This window comes from Columba livia, chromosome Z (assembly GCF_036013475.1).
Source record: "Columba livia isolate bColLiv1 breed racing homer chromosome Z, bColLiv1.pat.W.v2, whole genome shotgun sequence".
Lineage (NCBI taxonomy): Eukaryota > Metazoa > Chordata > Aves > Columbiformes > Columbidae > Columba > Columba livia.
This window is the reverse complement of record NC_088642.1, coordinates 84,649,630-84,665,267: the sequence shown is the minus strand read 5'-3', so window position 1 is coordinate 84,665,267 and position 15,638 is coordinate 84,649,630. Positions and strand designations below refer to the sequence as shown.

The window sequence follows — 15,638 nt, the reverse complement described above, 5'->3', positions numbered from 1 at the left end:
TTTTGAAAATACTGAGACAAAGTATTACAAAGAGGATAAAACCAAGGAAGCCAAGATTACACACTTCAACAACTCCCATGAGCAAAAAATGCCAGCATTGTTGTCATTATACTTTGAAACATTTCAATTTCAATAAAGCTGCAGTTTCTGAAGGAAAATTGTAGCATCCAAATATTTTTGCCCTTGCCTCGTTTAAACACGTGTTCACAGCATGTTGCTGCATAAATGCTGCTGTAGAAACCCTCACCATCCCGAGCAGCGAGGCCTGCTGTGGGGGGCGCGCCGTCCTCTCTGCTGCACACACCGCACGCCTCCACACAGCTGGAGACCAGGGGGAGTTGCCCCAGAATGTATCCAAACAGCAAACAAAAAAAAAGAGGAAGAAAGACAAAACCGGAATGTGACAGGTTAAACATGTTCTGGCAGATGTCAGCTGGCTCCTGACCAACCTCTGTTTTAAAGTCTTCTCCTGGCCCAGACCTGCTCACATCCCCTGGCTGTGGCGCACTGTGGGGATGTGCCGTGCACCCTGGCCAGCAAGCCTAGCGCGCGTAGGAGTCCATCACCCGAAATAAGGGGCTGAGCAACTCATGGGCACAACCCACTGCTGCTGCAGTCCAAGTACCACTGCTCATCACTGTGGGCAGCTCCAGGGTGGTTTCAGGACAGCTCTGGTGCGCATGTCTTCCCCAGGCAGCAGCATGCTGTGCAGCCCAGATCCTCACCAAACGCTCTCTCTACATGCAGAAGAGCAGGGCTGGAGCTGGGTTTTCCAACAATATCATGCCAGTTTCTTTACCAGTTTGCCAGGAGAATTTAAAAACCCACCCAAAACCTGGCTTCCCAGGCCTGTCCACGTGGAAAAGCTTTGCTAAAGCTAAAGCTGCTAAAGCAGCTCTCCTGCTTCCACAGGAGTTGCAAAATTAGAAATGATGAAAGCATGGTGCGTGCTCACTCCTTCCCTTGGCTAAAGCATCTTCCCCACATGGCCAAGCCAAAATCCCACAGGCACTGCCAGCTGTGGCCATGGAAACTGCAGGCTGAAGCAAGGGACTCCTCCAGCTTTGTGCAGCTATGCCCATCCATATTAGCTGGAGATCTGTCTGCTGATTTATGATGGAAGCGCTAACAAACCCTTAAATGTGGCACAGTGAATAGCAGCATTATACCAGCACCATGGCATGGGAGGCAGAGGCTGTCTATTGCTCCCTGAGGATTTGTTTAAGGACAAGAACCATGATGAATACAGCCTGGGTGGCTCAATTACATGGGGACTCAATTACTTAAAACAAAGAAACTGGATGAAAAAAGTATGACAAAAATTCAACATTATTTCTCTGCCGGAGGTCACATATAACAGCCCTGTCATCCATAAATCTGGAAATCTCTAAGGCATGCTACTCCTGTGTTGAGAGATGACAATTAATTGGTATTTTACTTACCTCATCCATGCAAATTATGCAGGGAAAAATTCTAATTACTCCATGCTACATGTATATAAGGTCAAAGTGGGCCAGCTTTTGACAGTGGTGTAAAATGGATTATGTTTATCCTTCACATGGGGGCCATGATCCTGCCTGAGCCACGGGGCTCCTGCCCCCCAGCACTTGTAGGGACTGTGCTGGCATCAGGGGAGCTACGTGGGCACAACTGTCCCTTGCAGGAGGGATGGATCAGGAAAACACACAGCTGGGGAAAAAATGCAGCACGAGGCTGGGGAGAAATGCAAAGTGCTTGAACAAGAAAGAAAAAGATATTGCAGGGAGTGGTGGGGCTTCCATTTGGCGGTAAGCAACCCGGCACCTCCATGAAACAAGCACTCCTAATAAAGTGCCCCGAGTTTTGTCTGGACAGGAATCCTTACCCTCAGAAACATAGGGATCCTGCCTTCCAGCAGCACCACGTGTCTCTGTGAGGATTTTATGAGACAGAAAGAGAAACAAAAGGTTTGGGCATGGTGAAGGGAACCAAGAGCATTTGTGTGCCTCAATGAAGACATGCAGTCCCACAGAGCAGCCGGGCACAGGAACCCCAGACAGCGCCAGGACACGTGTCCTGCCCACCCCAGCTATGGACAATGGCTGCCCAGTGGCAAACAGGGCACAGCTTGCACTGAGCCCCCAAGGCATGAATGGCAACTTACCCAGGAGTCCAGGGTTGGGAAACCTCCAGGAGTCATTGTACGTTGAATATTGCGGGTGGCTATACGGGCTCCCAGAAAACTCACTCCCTAAATTAAAAAGAGAAAACAAAAGATCATTTGAGACCATGGTTACTGCTGTGGGGAAAAGGAACTCTTCAGCACGTCAGTGCTCCAGTGACGGCCTCAGTAAAAGCAACACCGGCCATCTTCTTTGAAGGAGGGCAATAGGGGTGGGTGAATGGGTGCAGTCATCTTTTATGTGTCCTTTGCAAACCAGGCCTGCTGAACTGGTGGGTTTGTCACAGGCAGCGAGGCGAGACAGCAAGGAGGGATGGAGAGGAGCTGAGGACACACTGATGGGGCTGGCGCTTCATGGTCCTACGGCATTCAGGGCAAGAAACACAACAACAGGGCTGCCAGACAGGCTCTCTGCTGCTAGAAGATGAACCATCTAATCTCCTAGATAATGGGTGGACTTCCAGGATGCCCAAGAGAAGAGGGTCTTGGTCCCAGACATCCACCCATCACTTTTACCCAAGAGGGATGCTTTCATCACTTTCAGATGGCATTGAAACCCTCCAGATGAAGTCACAGAAAAGGCTCAAAGAATTATTGCCATTTATGTCCTCACCTGCTCCTTCTCTCCCCATTTGTTTGTTCTCTTCACGTGTCACTTTCTGTTTCATAATTCGGCTGAAAGCTCTTCAGACAGAGATTTGCACCATGGGGCTCTGGCCCTGGGTATGTCACCAGGCTCCACCACCATGCAAACACCAACTCTGCTGCTGAGTTATTAGGAACTCTTCTATGAATGACACTTTCCTGCTCTCCTTCTTTCTCATCTCCTTCTCGCCTCTGGTAAACAAATACACGCACACAGAACACAGCACAGCAGGAGAACGAGGTTTCCTACGGCAAGAGGAGGAGAGGGCTGCCAGGCTGCTGCAGAGAACACTGGCTGCGACTTTTCCCTGTTCTGGTCCTTGGCACTGGCATAACCCCCATCCCAAAACCAAGGGTTGTTTTAGGCCCACCGAGAAGCAGACTCCACTGCTTCCCAGCTCAGCAGCCCTGGCCACCATGACCCACAGAGCTGTCCTGGGGACCACAGCCAGGCCCCAGGCTCCTGACTCAGGACATGTATGGTGAGCTGCTGACCCGTTGGCCCAGGGGAGCGGGGACGATGCTCTGGTCAAGGTGCTGTGATCCCCCCGCACTACCTCTTGGTGGCTGTGATAGCCGTGCAGACTGGGCAGCCGCTGCAGCCACCTGCGAAGGTATTTTCTGCCAATACAGATGTAACATAGATTGACGTTAAAATATAGGGTTGAGTCCAGGGCACCTTGGTCTCCACATGATGCTGCTTCAGTAAAAGCAAGCTGCCTCTCAGCCTACACCGAAGAGTGCCAGCAAACATGCTGATGGCAAGAGCCACCCATCACTGGTTTGCTCCAGGGGATCTCTGTTAACAACCCTTCTCTGTTCCCCACGGCCCTGGGACTCCACGGGGTCGGCCTGGGCCAGCTCCCTCCTCACGGCTGGGGCAATGTGACAAACTCGGAAGTGGCAGCAGCAAGTGCTTCCACAAGTAGCGCACCTTGCCGCTCTGGCCACATTTCTGCACAAGCTCAGAGCATGTTTTCTTTACTGCTTTTAAGGAAAGGCATTAATTCACCACGAGCCATGGAAAACAGAGCTGTTTCCAAACATTCATTTCCTGTGAAATACATCATATCTACATTTCCTCTGCTTCCTGTCCTGGATGACAGATGACTTCAGAAACTGAAGGTTACCTCTGTGACAGTGCCCACTCTAAAAGAGTCAGGCATGGTGAAGACAGTGAAAGCAGAAGAGATGTCAGGAGCCATCTGAAGTACCAGGGCTACTGGCGAAGGCATGCCCATCACCTTACACAAGCCAGGGAGCAAAGTCCCTCTGGAAAGACACAGCGGCTACTCTCCGGTCCCTTTTTCTGCCTCCCCACTGCTGCGCTGAGGCTGTCTGCTCAGACAGCACCCTCCCTTTTCTCCTCCATTCCCAAATGCCCTCAGCTTCCCGCAAGTCTCTAAACTAACTCTGTCCTACGAGGCTTGCAAAGCGTGTGGGCAGCAAACTGGCTGGTAGCGCGAGGGGTCAGTGACATGATCCTTCCCAGTCCCTGAAGGCTCACAGCCAGGTCCTCCTTCCAGAGTGTGCCACACAAAAATCCTTCTTCTACAGGCAGGGGCTCGTGCACCACCTTCCACAGTGGTTTAATTTCTTCCTTTCCACAGGGCAGTGAGAAATGCAGAGGTTTAGCCCCATTTTAGTTGCATAAACAGTTGCACTGCCTGACTGACACAACACACGTAAGCTGATGGGACAGAGTCTCGCCGCCACACCCCGCTAAGGCAGCTGTGGGTGCACGGACAGCGGGACAGGGCAGGCAGGACAGACTGCGGTCCCTGCTGCATGGTGTTTGCATGGGGCATGGAGTGGTGTCTGCCCAGCTCCTCCAGGCGCCGGCAGCACCCCCAACTTTGACCAAAGCTTGCAGTGAGCTGCCGCACGCCTGCGAGAGCTGCACCCCGAGGGAGGGCACATGTACCCATCGGCGACAGGACAGGCCCTCATTTTCAGCTGTCCCACCACTCTCCCTTCCTCCCCTCCACTGTCCCTGAGCAGCACATCTGCGGTGGGTCCCGCACCGATGCTGTGCATGCTGAGCAGGCGGCAGCGCTTCCCAAACGCTCATCAGCGCTGCGCAGGGCTGCGGGGGCAAACGGGCTGACATCTCATTGTTTCATCCTCTCCCGCTTTGCTCTCCTCCCCCACCATCCCCCTGCCCTCCTCCCCACACTCGCACACAGACACACATCGTGGACCCTCTCTGGGGGATGCTTCTGTGCCTGTCAGGCTGAGGCTTCCAATTCTCTGTTTTTTATGCCTCAGTGGTCAGGGTGTCAAGCTCCTGCAGTACAGACCAGCCAGGAGCTCGAGGAGTCACTGAGCACCATCAGCTCGGTGACAGTATCACTTGCTTCTTAACATACTCTGCATATCCATCGGCCTTGCAGGGAAAGAGAAAAAAAATAGAGAAAGAGAGAAGGGGGGCAGGAAGGAAAATGAGAGAAAAGAATTATGAGAGGGGAGGAAGGGGAAAAGGAGAAGTGGGGGAGAAAGTCCCAAGCCCTGATACCACCATCACAGCACTTGGGCAGACAAATGGTACAGCCATAAGTGAAACTAGGCTAAATGAATGAATGCTGCATGAATGCCTCATGATTTCCACCAGATATTCCGAGGTCCATCAGCTACAGTTTTTGACAGCGCTGCTTAGTGGCCAGCCCTCTCCCCATTGAAAACCACGACAAATCAGCTACCCAGGGATGCACACACGTGCAGAGTGTGCACACACGTGCCTGCCCTTGCTGCGAGGAAGGGGTGGCAATGGGACCCATCCCTCCCTCACATAAAATAGTAAGCCCTCTCCTTAATAACTCTGGTGTCACTGAGGCACAAAGATACCAAACCAAGGGCTTCTGCCAGAGTTAGCCCAGCTGTTGCTGCAGACCTGACTCCACTCTGCCACGATGCTTTAGGCGGCTGTAGCCCAAATTGGGTCAGACCCTTCCACCACCCATCAAAGCAGAGGTGCAGGGGAGGAGGGAAGAACGATTCCCAGTAATATCACTGCAACAAAGCAGCAGTGGGCCTGGGATAGGCACGGCACCCTGAGACAGGGGACAGAGGGACAGTCCCCTCACCTACGGGGTGAGCCCCAGGGACGGCTGCAAGTGGATGGCGGCGGCAGAAGGACCCTCTGCTGCTGGCAGAACAGAATCATCTGCTCTGCAGCTCTGCATTGTTCACTGTGCAGCGTGTTCTCTGGGGATTATCAACTCACCTTTACCAGTCTGTTTGGTTTTAAAGAAAGCTTCCTGCAAGTTTCCTTTGTGATATACAGAAAACCTGAAAAGCATGAGCTTAAGAACCACGAGATGAAGAAAGAGAGTTCACAGTGTCTTTCAAACTCCCGTTGCTTTAGAGAGCTGTCCCTGCAGCGGATGGGGGGGACGCAGGTACCTCTGTGCACTGCGGCTGGATGCAGGAAACCCTCTTCCCCTGCCCAAGGGCAGGAGGATGGGGCAGCCTGGCAGCAGGGACGGCAGACGCTGTTAGATGGTGGCTGAGCTGTGGGACAGACGCAGACTCCATTTCTACCGGCTTTGGGTTTCGGTAGGTGGGACAGGGAGGCAAATTGTCTTCATTGGATTTTTTTTCAACATGGATACTGTAACCACAGAATAATGTAAGCTGAATGTGGTCTTTGTAGGTTACCTACTCCAAAACCCTGCTCAAAGCAGAGCCAGCTTTGACATGGGCCATGTGCAGCCAAGGTGTGGAAATCTCCCAGGATGGAGATTTCACATCTTCCTTGGGCCCCTGCTCCACAGCTTGGCCACTGTCACTGCTCACCATACAGAGCACCTGGCTGTGGTCCTGTGAAGTAGCACAACAGTAACGACCGTGTCCTTTAGTCTTGCCTTTTTAGGACTATCTGGCATGCAACAGCAGCAGAAACCAGCAACCTAGTCACACATGGGACATGCTTCTTACCCAGCTGCTGGTACTCTTGGACTAAAACACAAAATACTAACAAATACCCGATAAAGAAGTTTCAAATGTCACTTCCAAGTTCAACATGTTCCTCCTGTCCCCGGTGTCTCACAAGATCCTGTGAATCAGAAGCTCCAGAGCCAGTACAGCTCAACCAGAGCCAGCTACGTGAAAGCACACGTGTTTGCATGCTTTTCACCGCGTTTTCTTAGATATCAGATATTTTGCATTTGGGATGGGGAGAAGCCACCAGGACAGTTTGGGTGAGCGGTTGTGTCTGTGTGATGGCTGCAGATGATACAGCATGCAGGCGGTATGATGTGCAGGTGCTACGACGTGCCTTCCTCCGACCACAACGTGACAGCTCCTGTACAAAGGGGAGAGTGACCACAACCCCGCAGCTGTGCCATCCCTCTTGCTGCTGGTTTTCTTCATTAATTCTGGGTTCTTTTGCCATGCAGGCTTCAGGTTTGAGATATATGTATGTTTTACATAGCCTTTCCATTTGGCAAAAAAATTGAAACAAAAAGGAAAAGTGGTGTTGAATAAATGCAACTGCATGAGGGACAAGAACAGGAGGTGATGGGATAATAAAGAGAGTCCTGGACAAGAACAGCAACACTCTGCCCATTCCTCACTGCGGCCCTGGGCAAGTTCAAAACTAATTGTCTGTGCTTGTTCCTGAGTTGGGCTCCTGCAGAGGAAGCCGTGTCCCCCCTCCAGCCCAACATCCTGACAGGGGCCACAGGTGTCTGTACCTTTACCTTGTGGCAAAAACTTTACTGTAACTTTTAAAAATTGACATTCTCATGGCTTTTGTTTTCAATTGTTTTCTTTCGTTGAAGTAGTCACATGGATCATAAATTTCTTCAGTGAATTGCAATAGCAGTCATTACCCTGGCAGCCAAGACATGATTGGCTGAAGGGGAGTGGGGCTAACCCTGCAGTGAGCCCCATGAATGTGCCCAGCTCCTGCGTGTCACTGGCCAACACCGTGAAATGATGGCTAGATCAAAGGACGGGGCAGCTGCTGTACAGGGAGAGGCTGGGAGAACTGGGCTTGTTCAGCCTTGAGAAAAAGAAGGTTTAGGGGGACCTCATCACCATGTTCCAGTATTTAAAAGGTGGCTACAAAACAGCTGGAGAACCCTTTGTGCAAGGAGTCCCATGGAAAAGACAAGGGGTGGTGGGTACAAGTTATTCCAATTGGACACAAGAGGGAAATTTCTCCCGATGAGAACAGCTGGTTGTTGGAATAATGTTCCCAGGGAAGCGGTGGATTCCCCACTATTGGACACATTTAAGATGCAGCCAGACAGGTGCTGGGTCAGCTTGTCTAGGTGGTGCTTGTGTCAAGAAAGGTTCGACCAGGTGATCCTTGTGGTCCCTTCCAACCTGGGATTCCATGATTCCATTCTAATGCAGCCTTGAAATCCGTCACATCGAAGTCAGGTGTCCAATAGAGCCGGGCACCAGCTGTGCTGGAGGTGGACACCAACCACAGGACAGGAAGATAAGTCACCTCTCACTGTCTGCTGGCACTACCAGAGGGCTTGCTTCGTGGTCCAGCAGCGGGGAAGCATCCCACAGAGAGTCAGATGGGGTCAGCGTGAGAGGCCTGAGAAGAGCACTAAAACAACCTGGCCTCTCTGGTCAGTTTTCTCCATGGTAAAGCAAATCTGTCTCTCTGCAAAGAGCCACCGTGGTGGCTCAGGCAACCGAGAAATTGGCTTTCAGCCCTGCCTGGAGAGCTGCAGCCTCTGCGGCTCATGGGGACTCACTCCCTTAGACGTGTTCTCCATGCACAGGGGGCTGGGAAACACCTTTCAGTTAAAACTTGCTTTCACATTAAAAAGTTGTTTCACATCACTAATATAATTTTGCAAATTTTTGACAAAATCTTTCAGATAAAAAGACTTTTTTTAAAATCAGAAGTTTTCCAAACAAATCTTATTTTTCTTTTAAATTCAGAGAGATGTTAAGTTTTCTAATTGGGTTCAGTGAGGCTGGAAAAAAAAATCCAAAAATCTCAACTGGAATACACACTGTGTCTTTGAAGTACAGTTCACAGTAATTTTTATTGTAATTTTTTGTTTTGATTGAACCTTGGATTGTCTTCCAATTCTAACATTTCATTTGCAAACAAGAGAATTGGTGATTTACACTGCTCTGATCTGTAAATATCAGCTGTATTTAGCCTGGGGGATTGGAAACTCATGGCACACCAGGGTGGAACACCTGTAATCTTCCAGGTCTCCTCCTAGTCCCTCATCTTTTCTTTGTCCACAGAAGAGGAAGGACGTGGATAACTCTGCAGAACAACCACACTTGGCCATTAAACAGCTGGCTCTAGACTGAGCAGTCTATGTGCTACAAAAAACAGAAGTGCAAAAGAGGGAAAAGTTACCAAAAGTACGGCCCTACTCAAACAAAAGTGTGTATTTCAGAAACAATGTTCCCCCTGGGAAGGAGTCGAGCAGGAAAATACATTATGTATAACAAAACCCCATAATGTTCTACCCAAGCTATGTCAGTGAAAGTACCCAGGTGATAACTGGCTGAGCACCCAGGATGAGCCGGCAGGATTCACAGGCCTGTCCTCGAAGGCGGGTTTGGGAAGTTTTCCTGCGACTGTGCTACAGCCCACTGGAGGCTGGTGGGGGCGGCGGGCAGGAGGGGCTCGGTGACGGCACCCGAGACTGCACTGTGCCGGCGCCGGTGCAGTGTGTGGTTGGAAGGAGCTTCAACCAAAATTAAACATTTCCCAAGGGGACTGAAAAATGGTGCTTTGGAAAACCTCTTCAGTGAGCCGTTTTGAAAGAAGAAAGCTGCTTTTCAAAGCACCTGAGATCCTCTGCATCAGGATCGAAGCTGCTTCTGGTCTCTGGACCCTCATCCATTCCCGCAGGAAAGAAGTGAATAAAGCATTAATAAATGGAAAAGGGAAAATGCTTCCTGCACAATTGCTGTTTTTCTTTTTTTGAGGATGAAATGGAAGGTAATAGATTTCAGCAAAAGAATGGCCCTCAGAAATTATTTCCAAGTAAAACTTCCCTTACACAGAACAAAATTCTCACTTTTTGATTTTCAATAGGAAAAAAAAAGAAAAAAGCAAAAAGCAAAAAAGACAAACAGTGAGTTCTGAGCCCTGAAAACCTCTACCTGTGTTTTTCAAACACAATATGATAAAACTGTCAAAAATTTCGTCCAGTTGAAGCCAAGGCAGAGCCCCTGGAGCTGCCATGTACTGCAAGAGCCTGGCCAGCCGTGGGTACACAGTCACTCACGGGATCCCAGGTAGCGCTATTAACGCCACACAATTAATTAGATGGTGTCTGTGCTGTGTGTTGAAAGAACAGCCGTGACATGCGGCGGTCACTGTTAATTGCCACGTCTGCGGTGTAAGCAGCGTTCTGCTCCCACCGCTGAGCAGCTGCAACACCCTTCTTGAACAAACCTGAAATACCTTTTGCTCATCAAAGTTAATTTCTCTCCTAAAAGCAGGAGGAACAACCTGCTGGCTGGAACCTCAAAATGCTTCCTATGCCCTTCATGTTCATTTATAATCTCTTCCACCAGCACAGCACACTTACACTCACCAAAAGCACATCCCACTCGTGTCTGTAATGCCTCGTAGCCACTGATTAACACTTCAATGAGTGGTCCAGGTACAACCATCACCTGAACTTTCACATGTGTGATCTTTGAATGAAATTCGCCTGTACACTAGCCAATTTTTGCTGCACGCCAGCCAACCAGAAGCTGATTGCAGTTAGGGCTGGAAGGTACTTGGTCACATTCAGACAGTGTCTCTCCAAAGTTCCCAGTCCTATCAAGACTGCCAATTAATGCCTAATGAAGGTTGTATATAATTTTACGATCATACAGATTGGGCAGTATTTCCCTCTTATTTTATCTTTATATTAACTAGCATCTGCTCAAAGATTTACAGTTTTATTTGTAATGGTTCTAAGTAGGCTGTCATATTTTAAGAAAACAGTAACATGCAGATTTTTGTAACACTACCTCGTTTCCAAGAAGCTACAAGGCACAGAAATCCCATCAATGACTAATGAGTTGTAGGTTAAGGTGGACGTACCTTGCTGTGAAGTCACTGTACTATTCTCGACCCGAGCTGCCTGCCATAAAATTTTAATGTTGCTTCTGACATATTTATGAAATACCTCACCTAGTCTTTGCAGGATGACAAAAAGATTTACATCTGCAATTACTGCAAGCACATAGGTTTTAGCTATGCACTTTAAACTTCTGTACACAAAGGTATTTAACTTTAATACAACAAAGGTAGGTGGTGCCACAGAGCAACCATATTGGAACTGCATTAGGAGAGATTTATCTCCCTGTACCAGGAGGACAACCGTCCAACTCATCTGCATAGAAGATGGCATTGCAACTAATGACGATGAGGAATCTGCCCCTTCCCTCTCCCCGCTCCCTCCTGCAGAGTCACCTGCCCTCTCCACCGGCCACCAGGACCCCGGGCAGGCCCAGCCCAGCCGGTGACACCAACCCCAACCAGCCACACGAGCCATGCGCGGGGCCGCGGTGACCGCAGGGCCGGGGATGCCAGAGATGCTGCAGCTCCTGGCTCTCCCCAGGCCTGGTCTGTGGGGCTGTCCGCGGCCTTCGCAAAGCCCCACTTCACCTGGCGCCCACGTGAGACGAGGGACATGGGGTGGATGAGGGCCATGTAGACGTTCCACCCACACAGGGCACTGCTTGCTCCTGCCCTCGCGCCAGGCTCTCCAGCCTGGCACCATTTCATCTCCCCTGCTGTGGACTGAGCAGTGCAGGTGGGATGAGAAGGAAAATTTCTGTCTTGCAGAATATATCAAGCTAGACAACATGGATTCACTCCACATCGGTGCAAAAAGTGTCAAGAAATATCTTGTGTGATGGAATTCTCCAAACTATGTAACAGAAATGTTGTATTTGGTTCAGTTGAAAATATTCCACACCATGCTTTTTCCTGACTTCGGTCCTTTTGTAGAACTTCTGTCTTCATGATGATAATGTAATGTGTAGTTACTTCCAGGAATTACACAATAATTTAGCCAGTAGCAGAAGTAGGTAAAATGTTACAAGCCATACTAATGTAGCTACCCTGTGGAAATTGTGGAGTCTGGAAGCTGAGCGTTTCAGTAGCTTGATGAAGGCAGGCTGCCGCAGACACAGAACAGTCTTCAATTATCTGCAAACACGGGTGTGAACAGGGGCAGGAAAGCATCTGCAGCACTGAGGGAGCATCCCTCCACACCAACACCTTCTCAGGCATCCCGCCGGTGTCCCCATCCTCGGTGACCACACCAGACCACGCCAGGGACCCACCATGGCTCCGCTGGGACAGGGCAGCAGCTCCGGTGACACCAGGCCTGGTCGGGTCCTGCCCATTCTGCTGAGTTGGCATCACCTTTGATGGACCAAAAAGCATTTTGTCCTGATGTAAACCCTCTGCATGGATGAGCACTCCCAGCTGAGCCACCCAAAACCTCAGTATCTTAGCCCTTCTGCCTGCAAGACCAGCTTTTGAGCTGGACTCCAGGCTTCAGCCACTCTGGACTATGGCTTTGCATGTCAGCAGGGTCTGCTTACCCTCTCTGGTTCTTTCTGTCATTGCGGGGAGCTTGTGCAAGCTCTAAAATATGAGACACAGCCCCAGCAGAGATGTCGGTTTTTCTTTCTGACACCATACACAATGCAAATGAATGCCTGAGTGACAGAAGACAGATAATTTCTCACTTGATTTTCATGGCACTGCTTTAGTTTTACACCACATCCACGTTACAGTCATCCTTTTAATGCAGAGAAAATGCGTGTCAGCTGATCTCAGGTCAGTCTCCGGGAGCGCAGCGGCGCAGCGCTCTGTCAGGATGGCTGCTCTGCTGGCAAATGTCTGGTAGTCAAAGCTATTTCCAAGCAGAGCTGCAGACACTTAGCCTGGCCTGATCCAACGGACCCAGCCAAAAATTGTGCCGAGGAAGAGAACACGTGGTGAGGAAGGGAAGACAGACCAGGTGTTTCATCCCACACAGAGCAGGCTGATGCTCAAAGACACTGTGGCTGCCATGACACGTCCCCCATGGCTCCCCATGCATCCCCACAGCTCCAGGCACATCTCCATGGGACCAGGATCCTTGCTGAGGGCTGGCATTACATTTCCTGACTTCAGTGAATGTGCAAGATCAAAGACTAGACAGGCTGGGCTAAGGTGGCTCCTTGTGCTGAAGGAGGCTGGTAGAAGGAAGAGAAGATGGGGCAGCACCATCACCTGCTGCCCATCGCCTGTCAGCAACACAGCACACAGCCTTTGTCCTACCTGGGCTCTGCTCACCCCACCCCCAAGTCCATGCACACCTCTCCATGTCACTAAAACACACGTGTGGGCTTGGAAGTTAGTTATTCTGCAGAAAAGCTCCTGTGTGGCAAAGCAACCTTTGCTGCTGCTACCCGAGACTGATGGGATTTCGTTTATCTGCTGCTAAGCAGACATCGAGTGAGGACCAGAGTGCTGATTTTAGTCTTTTTATGTAGGAATTAAGGGAGTTACATTTAAATTTCCCAACATACTCTGCAGTCCTTGCAGAGCATGATCCCAAATCTACTGCAGTCAGAGGTGACACATGATTGATTAACAATCAATGTACCCTGTGCCACATGTGCTTCTAGAAATAAGAGGATGCATCTTTCTGGGGACTTCTCAGTTGGCCACCCAGGCTGTCCCTCTCCTGATGCAGCCAGGTGGCCCATGACGGGGCAGGCAGGAGACACGTCCTCAGACCTTCCCATCTGCACCTTCTGCACAGCGGTTGTGCACACACAGCAGTTTTCCAGCACAAACGCCAATTCCCACAGTTTGAGGGCCTCCATTTTAAAACGTATTTTCAGAGGAAAGTTCTGCTGTGAAAACCGGGCAGTCCGTGGAGCACCTTCCTCCATTTTTGCCAAGGTGTGTCATTCATTTTTTTTACTTAATTTTCCTTTCCCTGAACCCATTTTTTTTCACTGATCGTATTACATTGCACCATACTGCACTGCAGTCTATTTTAGTGTCTTGGCATTTTTGCTTGTTTTGATAAAGTCAAAAAGAGAGAAAATACTTAATTCTCAAAATATTTCATTTCAATTTTTGCCACAAACATCAGGTCTGTCATTGTAGTTTACCATGGGACAGATGTTTTACTTTCAAACAGTGCTAACTGCAAGCAAACTCCCTCCAGCAATCACCACACAGGAAGCAAGCCTACAGTCTCAGAAAGCAAGGCCAGCGAGCAGTAAAAATGCTAAATTCAGAATGGCTACAACCTCCCTCCCACCCAAACCTCTGCGCAGGTCATCCTTCAACAGCAAATAGGGGCTTGGGGTTCAGGGGTGCCTGGGGGTGTGGGGAATGGGGGTGCCTGGGGGTGCCTGGGGGCGCCAGGAGCCGGGGTGCCAAGGAGTGCCTGCACTGAGGACCATGTCTCCAGCATTCCCTTGGCCATGCAAACACTGGAAGCAGGACACGGTTGGTTCATCACAGGACAACTTGGCAAATGCTTCCTAATGCCATGAAGTCAGGCAGATACTGATTACCCCAGTCTTTCGTTCAGAGCCAGACAGACCTTTCAGTATATGCAGAAACCCAGGCTCAGGATGCAGGTGAGAAGCCATCGCCATGCTGTGCTCAGTGTGGGCAGCAAACAGGCCAGACAGAGCCAAATGCCCAGCAGAAACAAAACGCATCCACTGCAGCACCCATCACACCAGGACACAGTCGGCAGCTGGGCTGCAGGGCTGGGACGTGATGGCAACACAGGCTCTGCTCTCCCATCAGTGCCGCCGGCTGCTGCCATCAGGGTGCTCCTGGCACAGCACAGTGCAGGCAGCACCATGCAGGAGCACAGCAGCCACATCACCTTCCTGCTCATGGACACAGAGGTCATGAGATGCTTTCTACTCTGCTTACTTTGAGGATCTCAGCTCTTGCTCACAGTCAAACACAGTTTGTCAGGAAACTGCCTGATTGATTTTGGTGGCTGAGCCTGGCTCCTGCATGCACCCAGCACATGAGGGCAGAGCCGCTCCAGCATCCAAACCATCACCGGCAGCTGTTTCAGACACTGGGCACACCACAGTGCTCAAAGCTCAGAGAACTTGTTGTTTGTAACTGCGATGCTTCTGTAAACTCACATTTTTTTAAACTCTGGGTACTGACATAAAACAAGGAGACATGCATGTAGAAAAAGCTGAATGCTTGGAAATCATATAGCATTTTGTGTGCTCTCACATCGCTGTTACACTGGTCTGAGAAACCTCATCACAAGCAAGGCAGTTGAGCTCAGCCCTGCAAGCACAAGCCAGAGTGGGTCAGCGCTGGTCACTTCCCTGCACCTTGGAGGCAGCACCTGCACAGGGCTCAGGACCAGGCCCCCGGTGCTTTGCTCTGCTAATCCGAAGCACAGCTTTCCAAAACATCAACTAAATTAGACCTCATGGCTCCCTAATTACAGTTACCTTTTTCCTATTGTGTTTCCACCAATGGACAGCCATCAATAACGACAAAGCAGGAGCAGACAGGAAAGAACTTGCGGAGGGCCAGGGATGCAGCTGCACACCTCGCCCACAGCACGCTGTGTGCCGGCTGGACACCGAGCTCGAGCCACCAGTGCATCGGGGGGGGCACATCACCTGGGGCCTGCTGTCACCGCTGGTTTTGAGAGCCAGGCAGACTGTGAGGATCTGTGAGGAAACCCTTTGTAAAGCAGTCCCTGCCTTCCCAGGGGGGAGGACAGTGGTGCGCCCCCCGGGTCCTTTGCAGGGGGGACACCCCAGGTGCCTGGAGGAGACCCGGGAGCTGCCTCGGTGGGGACAAATGGACCTTGTGCAGGGCAAACTC

General features: G+C 50.4%; 1 protein-coding gene across 1 annotated transcript in view; it reads right to left on the bottom strand.

Annotated features, from left to right (window-relative positions):
* PAX5 (paired box 5) overlaps positions 1–15,638 on the bottom strand; it is a 146,564-nt gene that overhangs the window by 10,772 nt on the left and 120,154 nt on the right. Inside the window, 1 exon segment of the mRNA XM_065046608.1 lies at positions 2,144–2,230. Coding sequence (XP_064902680.1) covers positions 2,144–2,230 — 87 coding nt within the window.